The sequence below is a fragment of the Acyrthosiphon pisum genome, chromosome A1 (genome assembly GCF_005508785.2).
Source record: "Acyrthosiphon pisum isolate AL4f chromosome A1, pea_aphid_22Mar2018_4r6ur, whole genome shotgun sequence".
NCBI classification, from domain to species: domain Eukaryota; kingdom Metazoa; phylum Arthropoda; class Insecta; order Hemiptera; family Aphididae; genus Acyrthosiphon; species Acyrthosiphon pisum.
Genome location: NC_042494.1, coordinates 104,291,833 through 104,315,627, shown reverse-complemented (window position 1 = coordinate 104,315,627; position 23,795 = coordinate 104,291,833). Strand labels below are relative to the sequence as shown.

The following is a 23,795-nucleotide window of genomic DNA, read 5'->3' as shown; positions in this document are numbered from 1 at the left end:
CCCCAGCCCCCACCTATTTGCGCCAATGATAATAATAATAGATAATCAATATTTTTACGTTAATAAATGTTTGATATAATTCATTTTAAGTAGGTACTATCCAAACAATTTTAAAAATGTATAAAATTATTTTAGGTTAATTAATGTAGGTACTCATAGAAAAGAAGTCCTCGGAAACATTTCGGGTATAACAATAAGACCTGATTGGGTGACAATAAAACAAAATGTACCAACAAAAGTATTTTTATAATTATTCCCAGGAACAGGATTACTTATACAGAAGTAATAACGTTGATATTATTCCCATGGTATAATATATAAATATACAATTGTCTCCCAGAAGATAATTAAATGTGTATTTTTTATAAATTAGTAATATATAAACTATTAAAATCGTATTCTTTTATTCCCGAGAGTGCACATGTTCTGGTGGTGTATTATCGTGTCATTAATATTATAGTTATTTATTTTTATAGTTTGGACTTAGAACAAATAACAATCTGCCGACCGCCGCGCCGATGCCTTAGTCGTCCGTGCATTCATCGATGGTCGATTAAAGTGAAATAAATGCTGAACTAATATATTTTTGTATTCTTTTTATTTATTGATTCAGAACGGTCTCCTCCATATGTGCAATAACTAACTTTTTTACATTTTTATTTATCCTAGATTCTGATTGGAAAAAAGGCAGTTTTGGTTTGTCTGAAAATAGTATTATCTGTTATTCAAAGAATTCCTATTGGTACTTATAAAAGTAGGTACTTAAATCGTTGATAATTTGATAATATTTGTAAGTAGTTTTCGAAATTATCGTGAAAATCAAAGAATAATTTTTATCAAGCACCCGGTTTTGGTCAAAACCAATTTTTATTTGTTATAATTTATCATTATTTTAAAATTCAATGACAACTGCCACAGTGACCCATTAGTCATTACACTCATGGTTCTCATTTATATATTTTATATTCTTAATTAGTTGTATTAAAGTTTGAACATTTAATACTAACGTAATACATAATGTATATTAAAACATCGGGTGGGCTACATTAAAAGTTAGGAGAACGTAAATTATATTATAGCCACAGGCGGTAAAGTATTTAAGACGCTTTTGGTAGGTACCCACTAAATTTTACCGTAATTTATGACGATTTATAGTTTGTAAATTAATCAATTTTGATCATTTCTCTTTTAAAATAAAATAACACAGTTACATTGAATTGTCTTTATTGACTTTAAATTTGTCAAGTAGGTAGGTAATGTATATGAGCATTTGATATAAGTGTGTACTTGGTTTTGGTGTATACAATATTATAAATTTATTAACTAATAAAGGTGGTATTATAGTAATATGTTGAAGCCCATAGATGGTTTATTTAATACCAAAATATTAATAAATTACAATATTGAAAAACGTGATTAATTTTTTTAATTCTTGTAAAAAGTTTTAGTTAGTTAGGTAAATCTAATATACAAGGCTAATATAAATTATTTTTCTAATTAATTTCTAATTAATTTTTCTATTAATGTATTTTTGATATGTTCCTATAGGTATATATGTCACTGCTGTATATGATAAATAATGATGAAATGTCACGGGATAATCGTAAACTCAACTAGCGCGTATGACGAATTAGGATAAATTAGGGTTAAACAGGAATTAAAGAACGTTTCTTTAACACCGACCCACTTGTGCTCGTGGTACTTGCCACTTGGATAACTAATTATAGTGACAACAAATGGCCTGAGGATGACATAAATATTTTGAGAGCTATATTTACGCAGGTCTCACTCAAATTTAAGAAATTCGTGACTCTGTGGTAAATAGCCTTTTTTATTATTCAAATAAGATAATAATTTTTATTTAATTAGATTTATTTTTATTTTATGTCATGTTTATTTTGTTCAATTTATAATTTCTACCCTAATGCAGGCTCATAAAAATAATCTGTAATCATATACAACAAATCAACCGGGAAAACCGTATTACACCAGAGCCATAGACCTAATACTTGAGTAAACTCGTATGCGTCTTTAGTATATACATTGGTAGTTTGATACCAGGTGGTATTTATTGTGTAAGCCACTCTTCGTTGTATTACATATACGATATAATATGACTGTTTGAGATAACTAAATCACCTCAGTTCTACTCAACCGATCGCTTATTTGACCCCCTCAACCGAATTCATCTCGAATCCCTCTTCGAGTATGTAACATAATATACCTATAATAAAGATACCGACCAAAAACTCTCAGAATACAGATTTTTCCATTGGTCTGGATTTCAGCTGTTACATATTATATACATATTTATACTATATGTACTTTCAAATCATTTGATATCATTTAAGGGTATACGAGTCCCTATCCTAAGTCTTATTAGGATTTGGAATCCAGAATGTTACAGAAAGTGTATAAAAATGTTTTATTACAATAATATTCTTAAAATATTTCCAAAATATTCCCGGAGCCTTATCATTTCTAAATACGGCCTGAGAAGAATATTGAACAGCTTCCGGGGTTATAGTTTTAAAATTTAGTAAATGCTAACAGATCGTTTTACATTTCATTATTTTAATATAAAATATAAAATTATAAATTATAATTTTAATATTTGAATCACAAGTCACGACTACAGTGAACATAAGATAAAACTATATTATGAGTATTTCAACGAGCCTATTATGGTTCCAAGTTTAATTTATGCAGCTGAAATACATTAATTATTACGATATAATCAGTGTGGTAATTATTTTGAACGTGGAATTTAAAATAGTGGCGTAACAATGTACAAAATATAATGTTCATTGTTTGATAACATATGATATGATTAATATTCAGTTTGTACCAATGTAATGTTTGGTATTTGGTAACAATAACAAATGAGTAAATCTCCATTTAGTATTTTGTATTTTGTATTATTTATTATTTGGTTAGGGTGTTTTTTGGTATAAACATTAAATCTCCCCTCATAATATGCACACGGAAAGTACCGAGCGAAGTTATAGTAATACCGTAATAAATACAATAATACCAATATAAAATATGAATTTTATGTTGTTCCTGAAGTAATAATTGTATGTGTATTGTGTATAAATTGTTATGTCATTATTATATTTTTTTTTCTAGACGTTTTGCGTGGTATCCAAAAGATTTCGGAAGAATTATATACACCGTTTCACAGCCACCCAGTCTTTCTTTATGTTTTCTCCTTGGAACTCGTTTCGGCAGCTGTGCATTTACATTTCTACTAATCAAATATTCGACTATGTGGTAATGACCACTATATTGCTCAATTGTGTCTTCCTAGCCAAAACAGATTCAGTTGAAGAAGCTGAGTAAGTATTATATTTTTTTACTATCCAATTATTTTTATCTATACATTTTAATTTAAAGTTTTATATTTGAGTAACGTGGTAAACTTATATAACTAGGTACATCTGGGGAACACTTTTAATTTTAATTTAAATAACAATTCAGTATATTATGAAGGTATAATTAAACGTATTCAGTTTGCACTTTTCCAATAGCTAAGGTGTGGTAAAACATCATAATTTACATCGATTTGTTGATAGTTTTATACATTCTTAAATATACATAACTTAAGCATGTTTTGACTCTTAAAACATCGGTAGAATTAGAATTATAGTATGAATTATCCATTTTTTTGAATGTGTAATGGTAAAATAAAAACTGTATTCATACAAAATGAATATCAATTTAATTGTTGTAATATTAAGATCTATAAGATGTTTTCAGAAAATAATAATTCAAAATGCCGTATTAATAAAAGAAAATTAAATTACTAATAATACCTAAAGGTACCCATAAATTTTAAAATGTTCTTAAATTAAAGAATTTAGTAGGTACAACGGAGACCCAGAATGGTTTTTCGTACTCAATTATTATATAATGTTATTGAATTCAAATTTAAGTTTTAACACTGCATATTACAGTAATCTACTCAGTGGCGATGTAAAGGAAACCTACTATAACACAGCAGAGCGACTCTCCTGGTTTTGTTTATAATAATAATATTTATTTCCAAATAACAAAAATATACAGTGCGATTATAATAATAACAGTAAAACAGTTATGTTTAGTTTACGTTTAAAGTATTAAGTATTTTCTAGCCGTTGTAGGTGGTCCGATTTTTCTGGTCACATTACATTTTATATAGTTACAACAATTGAAAATGTATCGAAGTTGATTCATTTTCTTGAAATTAATTTTTTAAACAAAATGTTTTCTATAATTCTTATCTTTTTAGTTTTTACACAAAAAAATTCTATTGCAGTCATATAATATTACCTTATGTTTTTGCTACGTAAAGTATGGATAGAGAATACGAATGCTTGTTTACCTTGTGACCTATATAACGCATGACGGTTTACTGCAAATTGGGTGATATTTTCGATTTAGCGACGTGTGACGGCATCGAGCAAGTGCCAAACACGTGAAATTACTGACATGTAAATGCAAAAAAGGTTATAACTGTACTGATTGCTGACGATCGAAATTATAAGAAGTTTACTTAACACACGTAGCTATTATATTATTTTTGTTTATCCCGTATGCTTTTTTTTTTTATTACTTTAGCTCAAACATGGTTTCTTCCAATAAGTACCTTTTTTTGATTGCTTATTGTTTTTTTTATTATTTAAAGGCTAAAATCACATAGATAACACAAAAAAGTTAATTTATTCTGAGTATCAATGTTAAAAAAATGTAGGATAAGTTAATATTGATCCGTATAAAGTATAACATTGTTCAGTGTTCATACTTTATCTATAATACAATATATATATATATATATATATAGGTACCTATATTGATTCTAGCTCCTTTGAATAATATACGCTTTATAATGAAGTGACTTTTTAAAATTATTTATTAGTTCACAGTTCACACTTAAAATGTATTCCTATATAGATTTACACATGAATATATACTTAAAAAAAATTCAACTTATACAATAAATACATTATTAACGTATAGTCATAAGCATTATTCAATTTGTAAAGTATACGAAAGTAATTATAAGCTACCTTGCAAAGTTACAAATAACTCAATATCTTAATTACGTATAATACTGAAAATTCAATTGCCTAGTCATTTAACTGACATAATATTTATATATCTAATATAAATATTTTTTAGTTATTAAAACTATTTCATATATATGAAAAATACGAATTTTTGAAAATAATAAATATACCCCAACGATTTGCTAGCTGAAACCCGAGTGTATTACATTTTGTAAAAAACCTATTAAAATAATAATAAAGAAAACCTAATTAATGAAATTACTAGGTTTTGACTACATTCCATGTATAATGACTCCAAAATTAATGTATTAAAATGGAGTAAAGTAGACATAATATGTGAAATTTAAATCATAACTTAATTTTAATTATTGTTGTCGATAAATTAGTAATTTAAAATACAAGAATCTTTATAATATGTATGTACCTAATTAATTGAAAATTATTTTCCAATAATTTAAAAATAAAAAGTGACTAATTAATTATTACAGAGTTATTTGAATGGATTTACTTATACCATGTAAAATACTAGGTATTGGTAAATAAAAAATAACAATGAGCAATGTTATTTTTAGAAAATAAATAATAATAATTGGAAATTGGAACTACACATTTTCTTTTTAAATTTTATACCTATCAATATTCATTAAGTTAATATTTTTTTAATATTTCAATAACTAATAATTATTATCAATTAATGCTCAATTTGTAGAAAAAAAATTCATACATTCATAACCTATATGATATAATGTATATACTTAATATATATAGGTTTATTATAATCAATAACGGCAGTTATTTGTTGTATAATATAAAATATTATAAAATAATGAAAACTTTACGATTACGACTTGACAGATAAATAATTATGACCAATATTGAATCAATATTCAAATTTCAAATGCTGATTCGTTACGTAGTTCTAGCAACAATGGATTTTAATATTGTATTTTATTATTACCACATATGAGCTAGTGCTTCAATTTTCAATTCTCCCGGAGAAGCAAATTTTTTAATAGGTTGCACACTTGCACCCAGCTAAAGGAGTGGAGATTTTAAAAGATTGTATATTGTCATCGATGATAAGTAAATGTACCAAGTTTCAGGTTTCTAATAACAACGTAACTGAATGAAATAGCCTATGAAAAATATATACATCCCAAGTGAAATTGATAAATCCGATAAAAGGGTTTTAAAAATATCAATTTTTGAAATTCTATATATTTACACTGCCTTACAAAGAAAATAATAAAGTATAAGAAAGATAGTGTAAAATAAATCAGTGCAGTCCACCAGAATTTCCTCACTATTCCAGTGGGAATGACTATTTTTGGGCAGAAGCAAATAAACTAATCAATAACGCTTTTAACCCTTCTACCTAAAATATCAACAAATTGCTTGTTAATTTTAATAATATAAACTCTAGTGGATATACAACTTAATTGGGTAAATTAAGATTTATCATAAAAATAGGTAAATAAATGAAATAATAGAAGTCCTTTTTTTTTTTTTTTAAGTATTTACTTAAAAAAATAAAGTTGATAAAATCTACGAAATTATTCAGTTTTTGATGTCTATATTTGATATGAAAAAAAATGTATTCATACAATATTTTTAAATACTTAAAACGTTTTGTGCTTTAACTTAAACATATCATAAATAATATTATATTTAGAACCCCCGAGGTTTTTTAGAAAAATTCCATATTTTTTTTTAACATTTTATTTAATGAAACTAATTAAAAAATAATAATGTATTTTAAATCATGAAATATTCAACACTGTTGTTTACATAATATTTGAAACTTTATATCGTTGTTTAATGGAAATTCTGGTATAAAAAAAATTGGCATATACCTACAAAATAATGTTATGTGGCGTATCGTTTTAGGGTATAGTCGTATAGAATATCTTTGAATATAGTTTACATATTATTGTAATCATATATTTCCAAAACATATTATATATTCAAGTATCAATCGTGTATTTGTTCTTTCTGTGGAATGCGAGTGATACAACAATAGCAAAACAAAAATTGTATCTATTTGATGAATATTGATCTTCATATTCCATACTGTTATTTAATTTATTTTTAAGTACGAAAAAACAAATGATTTTTATATAATTACTAGCACACAGTTTTAAGCTTGCAGCATGCTATTTCTATTAAATATATAGCTCATTAAAAGTTCATAACATTTTTCTTAAAGCATGAATCTGTTATAGGGCCTAATGACAACGGATAAAGTGTCCATACAATTTTCAATCATGCTATCATATGTACATATTAAAAAAATGTATAATTGATATTATGAAACTATTTCTTTTTTCTTCAGCACCATAAACTATTTAATTGTTGCAAAAAAAAAGGAATTAAATTTAACTGATATTTTGCAAAACTAATATTTTACTATAACAATTTCTGAGCAATAAATCATAATAAAGCAACTAACAGATAATAAATTAACAGCTAATAAACTTATTCTTAAAGCATTTAATAATCATTTTAAAATTATTTTTCTATTTTAAATGGTTTATAGCTTATAAATCATATGCCTATTTGCAGCATAATACTTAATGCTGTTACGCTAAACTACGAAATAAAAGTTTTAATTTGAAATATATTTTGAACACTCAAATAAAATGTATAATAATGCTACATCAGAAAACTACTTATACAAGAAATATGGATGATTCTTCTTCGTGAATTGAAAATTTCAATAAACTTTTCTTTAAACTTTTTTTAGAACTTAAAAACATGTGATTTAGAGAAGCATTAACTCGGTAAATGTCACATAGCAGGAACATCGCATATTTCAAATAGTATCAAAACTAATTTAGAAATCGCTTAACAATTCAATTCACTTTGAAAATAATCTGAGCTTCAAGACATAATAAAATTAATTACCAATAAAAATAATATTTATAATATATTAGTATATAACTTATTTAATTTTTAACTACAATATAATAATATTATGTGGCATTTATTTACGGTTTCAGAACTTTTAGACATACTTTTATTATCTTTAAACTTTTAACCGTTATGTTGCCTCATGTGAATTCATTTATAGTTGTAATCTTAAATTTGAACTAAAACGTCTATGACAGTCGCAAGATTCAGCATTTCAAAAAAAAAAAAAATATTGAATTATGTGTAATGTACTAGTACCTATAGATAAGATTTTTGAATAACAATTACATTTAAATTCAGTGGGTTCATGTTGATTAAACTCTCACTAAAACATCTTAACTGATTGTATTGCCTCTTATTTATATTGTGCTATTTATTTCTCAAGAATTGTATATGTGTAATTATTGTATGTATATATTTCATAAAATTATTGTTAATAAATAACAATGGAGAAATAAATAAAGACACTGGAATAGTTAGATACGCTGTGCAGCCGAGTATAATGCATGCAGTATTATTATTTAGCAAGTAAATATATACTGATAAGTGACATAGTACATTCTGGAAGTATTTATTTATACTTTAATAGAATGTTACGTCATACTTAAAAAAAAAAATAGACACATGACTGTGGCAACTATTAAACCGTCATAGATACAAAACGCACTTTTTGTTATTATTTAAAAAGATATTAGTTTATTCAAATTCTGAGTAATATAAAATATTTTCTGAATTAAAAGATAATAAGTATTTAAGTAGAAATTCACTTAAAATTAATAGAAGACTAAGATAATATTAGTTGTTATTACTATTATATTTATAAATTTAATTATTTTAACATAAGTTTGATAGTTGTTAGTTCAGAATTATAATGAAGAAATGGTCTACAATCATCTTTTAACTATAGAAGAGAGCCTATAATTGTGACGTTTTTGTAGTTAGTAGACAGTAATTAAAATAACTAGTATTCAAAGAAATCAAAAAAATAATTTTAAACCGGATACAGAGCCTGGGTGTTAGATATTAATATCGCTTTATTCACATTGGGGAAGTATGTAGTTTAACATTTTAAATCATTATAATATGTAGGTAGTACAATCGTTTTTGAATAAAGCTTTGTTAGGTGAGCTTTCTTTTGGATGAAACGTGTATACAACTTTTGAACAATATTTTACCTTGAACTAAATTACTATTTTTAGATTTAATTTCTCAAACAACAACTTTAATAGTATTCGGTATATACTTTTTTTGATACTATTGTATTATTCCTTGAGATTTTAATGATAAAAAATGTTTTCTGCTATTTCTTATTAGTTATTACCGTAATCATAAACTTTCAGCTATACTTTTGAATGACTTATCGGTAAATAGTACAGTGTACAAGTATGGGGGACAACTGCAGAGGTTGTTCAAGATTAGCTAAATGTCATGCGACATACACCTATTATATATATAAACATAAAATATAATTTACCATTTACCAGTTCCACTAGTAAACGTCATAATACAACCTGCAAGAGAGATAATTATCTTTGAGGGCTTTTGAACATTCATTGAACAATAATAGAGAAATGCTTCCTTCTTTTTTCTCTCACTTTCATGCAACGTTGTTCGCTTAAGAGGAAATTTTCCACCAAAGAACTGCGCGGAACACAAAAGAAAGCATTATAAACGGCAACCCAGACATACATTTGACGTTGCTCGACTATACCCTTTTATACCGACGGGAAACTGATTATAGTCGTTCATATATATATTTATATATATATAGTATATACACATGTATTCGCTTTGCCTGTGTGTGGGTATATGATGTGTGTCCTATATTAAAAGTTGTCGAAAGATATTTTTTTCTTAAACGCCGGAAGGTTAATATTGTATCCGTATTGTTTCTTATAATATTATGATAGCTGATTCAAATACACTATTGTGTTGCCGTTATAGATCGTTTTGAAATAAATTTAATTATACTTTACTATAAGATTGAACATTTTGTGTTAACTTTTTTTTATGAAGCTATTGTGAACTATTATTAGATTAATATATTTTCACTTATTCATGAACATATTCTATGTAAATTATAAAAATTAAATCCTGTTTAAAATACTGTTATTTAAAAATAGAAAATTATAGCATGTAGTTCTAATTACAAAAAATAAAATAATTTATGTATAAAGCTACCAATAATGTTTATTTCCCTAGTACGCGTATTTCACTAGTGTAAAATGAAATATAACCCATAAGCTATAATTAATGTTATCTTGATTCGTGACTATTAATTTAATATTATGTTCAAATTGACATTTTATCAAACAGTAAACATATCTAAACAATATGTGATAAATACTGGATACTGTAATATGAAATACAGTAGATGCGCGATACAATAGCAAACGATTTAATCAATTTAATGTCAATAGAACCGTATATTAACTATTAAATATTGAAAACAATATAATACCTGTTGGAGTCTAGGACAACAAATATCGTAAAATAATATTTTTATATAATCATTAATGCGATTGGTACCCATGGTAACAAGAGTACCATGTGTAATATAAGAACCAAAAACTATAAAACAAATTATTTTGTAATTTCAAAAGATCTTCTTACATTTAATTTTTACTTAAACATTTTAAAAGCAAGCTAGTTCTGTTCAAGATTCTACACAGGGAAGTTTTTACGACTACAATCAGAAAAATAAAAAATAATGGCTGTATTTAACCTTATTAACTTTTACCTAAATACAGATGACACAGTAATACAGATAAAACTATACAGGGTGATTATTTTGTACCATAACACTATTTATTACACTTTTAGTTTTTGAATAATATATAAATTACTATTATAATAATACTGATTTTTTTGAAAATATATAACGCATTTTAATTTATCTCATAGTAATGATTTCTGTAATGGTTTTATATTATAAATGAAAGATATTTTTGATATAAACAAACATTAAGCTAATATTAAAAAAATAAATATACTTTCTAGGTGTTTTAGAGTTTTTATGATGAGACCGATCATCAAAAATAATACAATAAAATACATAGGATGAATATGATGGTTTATACCTTATGTTTGTACTCTTAAATGCTTATACATAAAACTATTATAGTTCATCATTCGTTATTTATAATTAGAAAATTCAATATAATAATAATATTACATTTTGAATATCAAAGTAAAATATAAATTGTCAAAAAAAAAAAAAAATTAGAAAACTAAAAATATCACCCAAAAAAAATCAAAGCTGAATTTTTTAATATTAATTTTGAATTATTGAGTATGGTATTAATGAGCATTCTATAATGTTCAAATAATCACCATTTATATAACAAGTCAAGTAACCACAACTAACAATAACGGCATTAGTATATTAATGTTTATTATTTACATTTGTGGTATGAATATGTTGTGTACAATATAGATTTATGCATACGCTGTATATTATGTGAATACAAAATGAGTATAGACGTATGTTTTATGTATTGCTTACTTACTTACCACAAAAAATAGTATAGATCATAGCATTATATTTTATCTTGACATCAAAATATTTCATTATTTGGTAAATAGTAGTATAGGTAATCATTTTATTAAGCTTGTATATATGTTTTATTTTTATTTATTATAGTCTCAGTAGTTTGCCGCTTTGAATTTGATAAATGATAAATATATAATAATATAAATAAATCGCTTAATATTTATTAGACTCCATATTTTTTATAAAAATGGTACTGATTATTATTTAAAATGCCCATAGATGATTGTGACGATTTAAATAATATATACTACTGTGTGAAGTTAGTATAGTTACTATTGTATACATAATTTGAAGCTTAAATTAAATAGGTACAGTAAATATTTAGATACGGTATACATTTTAATTTCAATTTCAATTTTGCCATTCAAAATAGATATTATTGTTTCTATTTTCATTCTCAGTTATTTAAAGTTGTATATCATTAACCTTTTTATAACATATTATACTTAGTATTTTAGATTATTTTAATTTTTAACGAACCATACTATTTAACCTATGCTTATACCGGAAACGGAACTATAAGATCTTAGAGTACCTGAAATGCCTATACAAAGCGCCGTGCGATCATTATTATAATATTATTATTATTGAAACTAGAAATCATACAAAATACAGAGTAACCAGAGTTTACTACACAGGTGTACTTAAATTTCCCACCCCCATATTTGTATTATTTAAATATTATACTAACGTATAATACCCAATACATTTTAACTAATTGCACAATGCATTACAAATATATAAAACACTCAGTAAGTTTACACAGAATGATATTATTACGATCTTATGTAATAATGATAAATTTTATTGTGATATATATTTGCCTACTAAACATTCAACATGAATTGACAATATTGGTAGATGTGCTGAATTAATTTAGTCTGATTGTGAAAAATCTAAAGAAATAAGTATACATTTAAATTGTATAAACAATACAGTATATACAAATTTCATATTAAAAATAATAATATAGGTAAACAATTTGATTTAAAATCCAGTTAACATACACTGTATGCCTCATATAGTTCAAACAATGGCACTAGTTTCTAATTGTAATTCACAAGTCTAAAATCAAATGGAAGCAATAATAATTAATATTACATTGCCCAAAATTAAATGCAATATGTCACAATGACGGCAAACCCATTTAATGTACGCATATAATATATACTAGTTTTAATCGATGTAGGTAATAGAATATTTAATTAGTTTAATGCCATTAAATCGACGTATTTAAGACAATCTCCACCTTCTCTGGGTATAAGTCTAAACCTACCGTTCAAACAATAATGCCAAAAAATAAAATTTATCAACTATTGTGAAACCTGGAAAATGGCAATGACAGGCAAAAATATGATATATTCTAAGCACGCAATAAGCAGTGGTATAGAAATCTCAAGTGGAAAATAGGAACAAATATGGAATAATGGAATTATTGAATTTAATTTGTAGCTTACAATTACACCAATTTTAATACGTATTCAGTTTGCGCGATAATTGTACTTTTTTCCGCACATCATCATTTATTAACAAGTAAATTACAAAAAATTTAATTCTTCCATTTTTTAGGTTTTGAGTGAAATATGAAATGTATTGGTTTTCAAAGATTTAATTTTTTATATATATATTTCTGTTAACACTTAGTCGGTCAGAAGAAGTTCAGCAAAAGTTCCAAGTGACTACCTATATATATATCGATAGAAAATCGAATCTAGTTGGTACTTTGAAGAGGTCATTCTTCGATTTTCTCAATATAGTTTCCTTAAGCGTTAGAAAGAATTACTTACACAAAAGTGTTGAGAGCAATAAAAAGAAAGTGCAATATTGTAACTAATCTATATACTGTGTCTCTGATAATAATTTTCTCGAAATTGATGAGTTAATCGTCATTTTCAAATTTATATTAGTACAATTTGTAAATAAATATTGAGCTCATGTAGTTGGATTAACTTACAGAGTAACAAATCACTTTCGAAAATTATTGTTTTGTTTAATTAAAAAAGTTAAATTATATATTTGCTGACAGAAAACGACTGAATCAATTAGGTATTATAAAAAATGTTTATGTTGAAGTAGCTTATACATAGATTAGTTATAAAAATGTTTCTGTTTAAGTAAGTATTTAATATTTTGGTTTTTCATTTTAAAACAATTAATCAACAAATAAGTTTAAAATAAATTATGTTTCATAATAATATTTAAGGTTATAATAAATCGTGATATTTAAAGTTAAATAAAGAGGTTAAAAAGTATTTCAACCACCTTTAAAAATATCTGCAAAACAACTAAACAGTAGAGAATTTTCCCCTTCGCATCACAGTTTGTATTTAAGCTGAGAGTTAAGGGATGCGGAAAAAGTATACATATACTTCAAGTTATGTACAACAGTGCGAAGTTGTTTTATATTTAGGTAAAAGTAAAGGGCAAGAATAACGTCGAGTTTCTGACAAGAAATTACGTCTGGATTTTTCATAAATAAAAAAATACACCGATTACCCATAAAACAAAACTTGGAATGCAAACCGCATTTAAAACGAATGTTTATGGAAATATTCGACATTTATATTTTTACTATTTTATTTGTGTGAAATGCAATCTCAAATATTTTTTATCGGGTCACTATCGCTCGAGGCCATTAAAATGAACGTGATTTATCGGAGTTGTATAATTCTTTATTTTTATTTATTTATTTTACAGATACATTTTCTTGGCGATCTATACAGCCGAAATGGTTATCAAAACCATATCGAAGGGATTTATACTAAATAAGTATACATACTTACGAAATCCCTGGAACTGGCTGGATTTCATCGTCATCACGTCGGGTTATGCAACCATCGGTATGGACGTTGGAAATCTAGCCGGGCTTCGTACGTTTCGCGTACTCAGAGCTCTGAAAACTGTATCTATAATGCCAGGTAATATTTTTGTTTGTATATGAAATGCGATGTTTGATATTTGATAGTTTAGTGTAACCTTGTTGTGTGTATACCTACTATATACACAAGTATACGATCATTTTAGGTTGTCTTTTTCTTGGATAAAATATATTTTTATATTCCATCGGGTAATGATTTTTGTTGGATCATAGATAAGTCTTAAATTAATTTATTTTAGATTATAATATACGTATGTTACAGTATATATTTATGCTCTAAAATACTAAAACTAGTATTACGCTTGAATGCGTAATTATATAATATTATGGTACCTATTTGTTTTCGATAATATGTTGAAAACATCTAAATGAATAAAAATAATTGGATACAAAAAGTTAAATTTAAATTATTCATTGAAGTTAACTTTAAATCATTTACAGTTTGATGTTATCTGCCCACACTTATGAAATCATTTATTTTGTTTACATACTAAATTAGTTTTCTGCTTTTATAAAAACACTTTACTCAAGAATAATAAAAATAAATTTGGTTAAAAATTCAGAGACATAATCGTTAGTAAAGATAGGAATGTGTTCAATGATAGTTAAGAAAAATAGTATCTAGAAATATATTAGCTTGGAATTTAAACAGTTTTAAGAACTAATAAAATGCTTTAATAATAAAAATAAAATACATTTTATCGCTATTTACAATGACTTTATTTGAATAGGTACACAATACACACAAAATATGCTGAAATATTATAACAATGTTTATCGCTTTGTCATCAAATTATTTGTTGACAACCCGTTTAATACATGTAATTTAAAAATATACATACATGTTCCCAGACAACAGAAACATAAAAATTATACACTTAACCCCTAGATCCTCCCAAATTAAATAAATAAAATGGTAATTACTAAGTAACCGCATATTATTATCTACTACAAAACCTGTAACACTATATAAATATAGGTATACACATGTTTTCCGTTCAATCAAACTGTCTTATTGACATATATCGTGGTCTATTATTTACTTAAAAGTTAAAATAAACATTTTGATGTTTACCTCAAAATATGTGATAAAAATTATATGATGATTAACAAATGTATTTTGACATTATAAAATAAATTACAATTTAATTTTTTGTGTACGTCACTGTATTTTGTACTTAAAATAAATTGATTAGTTTTAAGATTATGTTTAATTAAATATAGGGATATTGCCTATATGTGTAATGATATTTTCTTAGTAATTATGACACTTGGAATTAGAGTGTATAATGTATATTGTATGCTTATAAAAATTTGGTATACAGTTAATGAATAATGATCAGTTATATTAAGAATGATTCAACCCCTTAAATTAATTATTAATAACTATATTTTTGTACTATTATCAATTTCCTTTAATTTTAAATCAAATTATTTAGGTCTATACACATCAAATAATAAATTGTTACTTGTTCTACACCCTAATCTTACCATGAATATTTGAGAAAAATTCTGCCCAAGTATGTATTTACGATAATTCGTTTAATTTAATCGCTATACAAACACGCAATATTCAATTAACTTTACTGCATTTAATTTTTATTCTAAAACTTACAAATTTCTAATTCAATGTATTTCTTGTTAAAACAATTTAACTAATCTCTATATTTTTGATATTTATTATATTTTAGAAAACTTTCAAATTTGGTATGTGCTTACTTTTCGTAATGTTTATTTATTATTATTATTTTTTTACAATAAATTAACAAATACGATTTAATTATTTAAATTATTTTTTTAGTTGAAAGCGATTTATGTATTGCTTGTAATGGATTGAAATATATTTCATATTAATTTACTTATTTATTTGATTGAATAATAACATAGCATATTAAATTTATCTTTAAATACTACCAGATGTATTTAGTTATTACATTTTGTTTAAATTTTAAAAAAAGGTTACATTATTAGTTAATAACTTATAGTATAATATTATAATAACTGTAAACTTCATAACTTACAACTGTATTATGATAAAAAGTAACTAATTTTAAATGTTTTCAGTTATAGTTTTGGTACCTCGATAAGTATTATTTAAAAATATTTGTTTAAAACTGTTTAAACTTTTCGGAAGCTTTTTTTTCAATATCAATGTAATTTAAACTTAACTTGCACTCGTATTTTAGTCTGCAAAAAATAAATTTATTATTGCTTTATTTAAACTACAAAATGCCTTACAAATCTATTAAGGATTTTTTATTTGGTTTCTTATTGGTATTTCAAGGTTTCGAGTAAGAAATGGTATCAAATCTTATCTAAATTAAATTTATTTTAGTAACATATTTGGGATAAAAAATTTTAATCACAATAACCCAATATATTTGCGAATATTTCAATATCAAACAAATAATTAATTTAAAACAGGGATATATGTGGTTGGTACGTAAAAACAATTCATATAAGAAATTAATAAATAAGTATAACTTTTAAATGTACTCCAAATAAGATGTAACACATACCTACACATTCTAGAATATTTACTAGATAATAAATTACTAAGCTTATTGTTTTTAGTATATGTTTTTTGTGTATTTTTGGTAATGTGTTGTGAGTTTTATAATGTATAATCATTAAAGATATCAGTTTATAACAATAATTAATATAATATGTAATTTAATTAAATTAAACTAAATTCTCCAAAAAGTAAAAAATGTTATCCTCATATTGTAAATTAAATGTTAATTATAATATGTTTTTGCGTGTAAGGTTAATAGGTAGGAGCTTCAATATAAATTACAGTATAACACAGTGATGGAAATATGGGTTTATCTCATTGAGGATATGATAACATTATTTGAACCCTACCGAATTCTTTAATTTTTTTAATGTACAAAGCTCAACCGATTTTAAAAATGAGTATTTCTTAACCTATCATATTGACACTCTCGTAATAGATCGATGATGAAACTATAACTACTAAGACAAAAAATAAAAATGATGAATAAGAACATGTCACACAGTTAAAAGTACATTATGAAGTAAGCTGTGGAAATCTGAGTTTTATATTAGATAATTTGTCTGCATTAGTTTCTAAAAAAAAAAACATTTATAAACTTGAAAATATTTTTAAGGCACAATGATGTAAAACAAAACGATTAATCGAATTCTAATAAAATAATAAGTAAAAATAATATTTTTTGATGGCATAATATAATTTTTTTCCTCAATCAAGTTAGTGTTTACTTTTATTTGAAAAATATGATGTTAATTTTGATAAAAGAAAAAAAACCCAATAGTTATTCGGTAACCTTGATTATCATTACAACCGTTATACTATTAATGTAGATAAAAATGATTCGATATGTTAAAAAATTTAACAATTGAATACAATGTTTTTCATAAGTTATTAATATAGCTATTTAAAAATATTAAATATATATTTAGGTATGGTTTTTATATAAGTCTTTAAGTTCGAATTGATGACAAAGATCATAAAAATCAAGAAAATTTGCAAATATTTTGTAGATAAAAATGTATAGCATTTTATTTATTTATTTATTTTTTTTGATACAACTGCATAAGAAGTTTCGCTTATCTCGTACGTACTCATAACACACGCACTTTTATTTATATTGGTTTAATTTCTTGAACATAAACATTCATTTTTAAACAATTCTATCAAGTGTTATGTAAAAAAGCCTATAGACAATCTTTGTTTCGTTTATTATTTTATAAATATTTAGTGGCAATATTTTTAAGCTATGAAAGTATGTAACTAGAAACCAAAATACATTTATATTGATTTTTTCGCTCTTTTATATTAACCTAACCATCATTTTGGTCTTCTATTAAAATACTTTAACAATGAAAGCAAATAAATTTTTGAAAAAATGCTGAATTTACCCAAACTCTGGTTATTATGGACAATAGCTATTATAGTTTCCGCTGACCGTCCCCATCGCTTAAAAACTTTCAGACATTATCATTACCGGTATAACTTTATAGAGTGAAAACTTTCGTGTGGTGGAACACAATCGTATACGGAACATCCTCGTTTTTCAAATGTCCGTTATCTCCGTAAACATGGCGTAGTTTGTTTTCCTGTACACATATTATTATAGTCAAACATTGTATGAACAAGTAAAAGAACAATGACAATTATACACCTTTTCTTAAATAGTGAACCACAAATTAAGCAAACAACAACAAAAAATACCGAACTAAATAAGTAGGTATATTATCTTGTTAATTGAAATTTAGTATACCACCTAAACAATTTTTATACGACGTAATCGTTATTATGATACAATATACAATATACATCATTAACTCTATATGAAAAAAGTATAATGTTTTTTGTTATACTGGATTATTATATTTATTTAATTTGATAAGGAAAACAATTATTTACTAATCTTCCGAGAGTTGAAATTGCTTTAAACGGTGAACCTTATTATTTTTTTTTCAAATTTCCATGAAAAACGGTAAAATTGTTTTCTAAAAACGTTGACTTTAAAACGTTATACTTTATATAATTATCGTACTCGTAGTATATAAATATTTTAAATTTAAACAAGAGTAGGGTGGTAGGGAAATTATTTTATATCCCACGTATTTTTAATGCACTACTCCGCGTCATTAAACTTTAAATGCTTATAAATAATAAATTATTTGTTAAATATTTAATATTCATGCATTCAAATGTTTAGGAAAATATTCCGTTACCTACAGAATTTTATATTAAAAGTAGAAGTTCGTGTTTAAAATTCTGGACAGGATAAAGAGATTGGGTGTTGGGCACTCGTCTCGCTTCGCTCACCTTAGTACCGGGTAGTGATGTTTTACATTATTTTCAATTTCAAAGAAGTCAAAGAAATTTAAGAGTAACTTTTAGTGGCGTTCTGTTGAAATCATGTTTGGTCGCATTTTTACCCTTTCAGCTTCGGTATCTTTGTCAAACATTAGACATTTAAAAAAAAATAACCTGTTGCTTATTAAAATAACAGTTTATGAGTTTGAAAATCTTTTGGTAAATTCTGTTTTGTGGTAAAAATTAAACATTTAGTGAAATAAATTAAAGTCCCTTAAAAAGATCGAGTACAGAAATAAAAATTCTATACAGGGTTTCTAAAAGTATATCTCTGTGTATAAAGTGGTACAAAATAATTCATACGTAGGTAATAATGAAAATGAAAAAGATGTATCCAACGCTATCTATACTATCCTCATATAGGATCCATAACTTTGATTTATTTATATTCGTATTAAGTTACTTTGAAATATTTATTATAGTATGTTTACTGTACCTACTCAATTATTTTTATTGATTAATACTTTTACATTTAATTAATATTAGATTTTAAGTAGGTTAACTACTTAGTAGGTTTACCTACTTAAAATAGGTATACTAAAAAATCCTACACATTAAATATCTTAATTTCATCATAACTAGTAAATCACATTTGTTCTGTAATTGTAAATTATAAGCTTACATCTTTACATTGGTAGAATGGTAGGTAATCTACAAAGAATATCTTGATGTCGACTTTGTATAATTTAATATATTATAATTTTTATGTTGACTTAAACACTAGTATTCATAATTAGTTTAAGCAGTTATAGTTTTTAGTAAAAGTTTTAAGATTTTTAATAAAATCTGGAATTACTGAATTTTGTAATGATAAATATATTGAATGTTCATAGATTTGGATGGAAATGTTGATAATGATACTATCACAGGCAATTGGTCGGAAGGAAAATTCCATCTATACATATGTATAGGAAATGTAGAAAGGAAGTTATTGAAATGTGTATAGAGGAAATGAAATACTTATACCCACAGGGACAGATAATTCCAGAGATATAAATCCAGAGACGATTTAAACCGTTATATAAGATAAAGATAAGAAAAACGATTGTAATACCTATATAATGTTAGATGAGCATTAAAAAATAAAACTAAATGAATATAAGGCCAATCACAAAATTAAACAAAACATATTAACACTAAATTCAGAAGAAAAATATTGTTTAGTCTTAAAATGTTTGTCTATAGGCTAAAGATAATATATATTTTATAATTATTTTTCAAATATTGATCCGAATGAAACTATAGACATATATTGACTTTAAATCAACATAATTTAAAATAAATGTATATAACAATAGATTGTCTTCATTTGATTAAAAGCACAAACATTTGTACACTTCTGTTTTTTTTTTTTTTTTGTTAGCGATTTTATTCAAAAATAATTTGAGATCTGTAACTTTTTTTAGTTAAAACAAAGTGTAAATTGCTAATATTTTTCTTTTGAGTTTTGACCGTCATAATATGAAACTTGCGATTACAATAAGACATTTTTAAGGAGCAACATTTCTGAAGATGTATGTGCATTTAATATCATTCATTGTCATTTATTTATTAATATTTGTTAATTGTTTTGATAAAAGACCATCGCCGTTAATAGTTTAAAAGCGAATTCTAGCAGTTAGAAAAAACAGTGAAGTATAGTGGATACTAAGTATATATTTTATGATATTATATTTATGTTGCTATTGTAGTAATTTATTTTACTATATTAGTAAAACCATGGTAGGTTGAATTAATTTTTCCAGAAAACATTGTATTTATTTTATTATTAACAATATGACATTATCAAAATATTTAGTTACGTTAGAATATTTACGTAGGTATTTCGTATACGTTTATACCATATAACGACTACCGTATTACTAACAGCAAAATCAATTACTAAAATACCTAACTTAGTAATATAGGTTGTCAGAACGTTTTCACTTGGAATAGTTTTACAATTCATATGCAGTGATAACTCATTAAATTCAAATTTAACACATCCATTACAGTGACGTATACCCAATGTGAGGTACACTCGATACATCCTGGCTCCTGCAGTACTACATAGTGGTTACCTGCTTTATACTTGCCAATTTTTTTTATATTATTATCTTAACTAAAAGTTGTTTATATTGTTGGCTGTATATAATTTTACTTAAATAGCATTGTAAGAATACAAAACTACAATATTACCCACTCAATATGTTTGTAATTTGGCTTTATATTCAGATACTCGATTGAAAAAACAATTGTTTTATTCACAGACTTAACATTCACATATGTATTATTTAAACAATAGCATGTATACAATATTCTACAATATACATGTAAAGTTTCATATACCTATAAATATTTTTTTTAATAGCTGAAATAACCTAGGTTTAAATAAAGTATAATTAATTTTGGTAAAGATTGTACATTTGCGTGTGAGTACACCACGTAACTATGGTTACCGTGCATATTAACAGTGAACAATTTTTAAATTAGTAATTTATTATGCCGTTAGTGTGGCTTCTCCTGTTTTAGATTCTGAGTACACCTAGTTACAAAAAACAATAGGGTTTGAAACAATTTTTTTTCATTAATTCTTTGCTTGAGGTAAACCTTTAAAACCTTCAATGGGCAGTGTAACGTACGTCAATAAAACTGCGTTAGTAAAAGTCCTATAAATAACCATAGAAAATATCTTAATACCAGTAGTGCCTTTTGTTACCTATAGCAGCTTCTGAGTTACCTATAATATACCATTTTGTAATGTACTAGTAATATACATTCAATGTACACTAATAGCCATATATTTTTCATTATAATATTAAAATTTGAATATGATCTTCTTGCGACTTGAGTTTATTATTTTTTCAATACAATATATTGTATTATTATTGCGTTTGAGAAAATTGTTTTGAAACTTTAAATATAGGTACATATAGTAGTATTATTTTTTTTAAGCTAATTTACTACTACGATGGCGTTTTGGATACCGTTTTAAACATCCTTTATAATTATTACCTATTTGCTATGATATTCGTCATAAACTATTTGCCATACTAGGTATATCTATAGTATAGGATAGGTTTATTCTACAGGAAAAATAGTGGGACGATAAACATTTAATTTAATACTTTCTGTTTAAAAAGGATCTGTGTGAACGACGTAAGATTGCAGCTAAGCACTTTTGCACGTTTGTGCAAAAATTAATATCACAAAAATTCGGAAACATCGTTGCATGCACTCGCAAAACGTTTGACAAATAAATAAACGTTGAAACGCGTTCCGGTAAGTATAGAATATATTTCCGTCTGTATGCGGTAAACCAATATGCATTCCTTAACGCGTGGTTAGCCACATTGCCCGCCGACGGTGACGCACACATATATTATATATATGTAGTAGGTATATACATAATATTGTGTACAAACGTAGTGATTTTTCTATCGCAGAACACTCAGCATTGCTAAATTAACCTAACTTAAAAGTTAGTCCGAACTACTACTCTAACTACTATAATAGGTCAGGGTCGGGTCAGGTTAAGAATATCGGGGGTTGTGCGAGATAAAAAGATCACTTTAGCTGCTGCATATAATATACGACAGCTACGGGGGCGTCTAAGTCATGTCAGTCGTACACGCTGCGGTAAAGCTGTTTTATTTTCCACCGACCAAAAACTGTAGCATATTATACTGCGTATATACTACATTGACGAGAGGAGTAGGTGGCTCGATGCCTATACGCACTATATTCATTATTCATGGTTGGGCTGCAAGGTAACGGAAAAAAAGTGTCTAGATACACGATATAAGATATTTTTATTTTAGGTGTCTATAGATACAAAATGAAACATTAACTATCAAGGTATAAAACAAATATACAAGGTACTCTAAATTATGTCTTTAAAATATTACAGATGGGAGGTACCTTTAATTTATATGGATTATTACTAAGTATATTTCATTTTTGTTTCCTTATAAAAATGTTTATTTTAATTATAAATGCCCAATGGCATAGGCCATAGAGTACAAAGTAATTTGAACAGATTAAGTAACAGTCATAAATACAAATACATAATATTAAAAACGAAAAATTATAAGTAAATTATTAGATCACATAGCTATAGAGAGTACAAAAACAAATAAATTAAATTATTATAATTACAAGGATACATTCAAACAATATACTAATTAATAGTAAGTATTATAGAATAGTGTTATTAGTTATGAAATATTAATGTTTTAAGACAAGTTTTTAATTTAGGTAGTGAGTCAAAAAAAAAAATGTTTCCAGCTTATTTCCCAACATTAACATGCAGTTAACCGGAGCGAAAAATACATTATTATTTATATATTTTTTAAATGATGTCTTGTATATTATTTATATCAATACAATCTTAATTAAACTAAAGAAAAAACAAATCATTTTTCGGATATTTTTACTCGCAGGTCACAGAGTGAAAATATAAGTATTACGTGTGTTTTTGAATTTAAAACGCATATTGTGTCTTTGACTAAAAAAAAATAATTATCACACAAGATGTGCAGTTTTTTATCTAACGAG

At 25.4% G+C, this 23,795-nt stretch overlaps 1 protein-coding gene across 3 annotated transcripts in view; it reads left to right on the top strand.

Annotated features, from left to right (window-relative positions):
* LOC100164966 (sodium channel protein 60E-like) overlaps nt 1-23,795 on the top strand; it is a 133,261-nt gene that overhangs the window by 36,162 nt on the left and 73,304 nt on the right. For all 3 annotated transcript variants that reach the window (XM_029487949.1, XM_029487947.1, XM_029487948.1), the window contains exons 3-4: nt 3,130-3,338; nt 14,209-14,429. In XM_029487949.1, the coding sequence (XP_029343809.1) occupies nt 3,130-3,338; nt 14,209-14,429 (430 nt within the window). The remainder of the gene's footprint in view (nt 1-3,129; nt 3,339-14,208; nt 14,430-23,795) is intronic.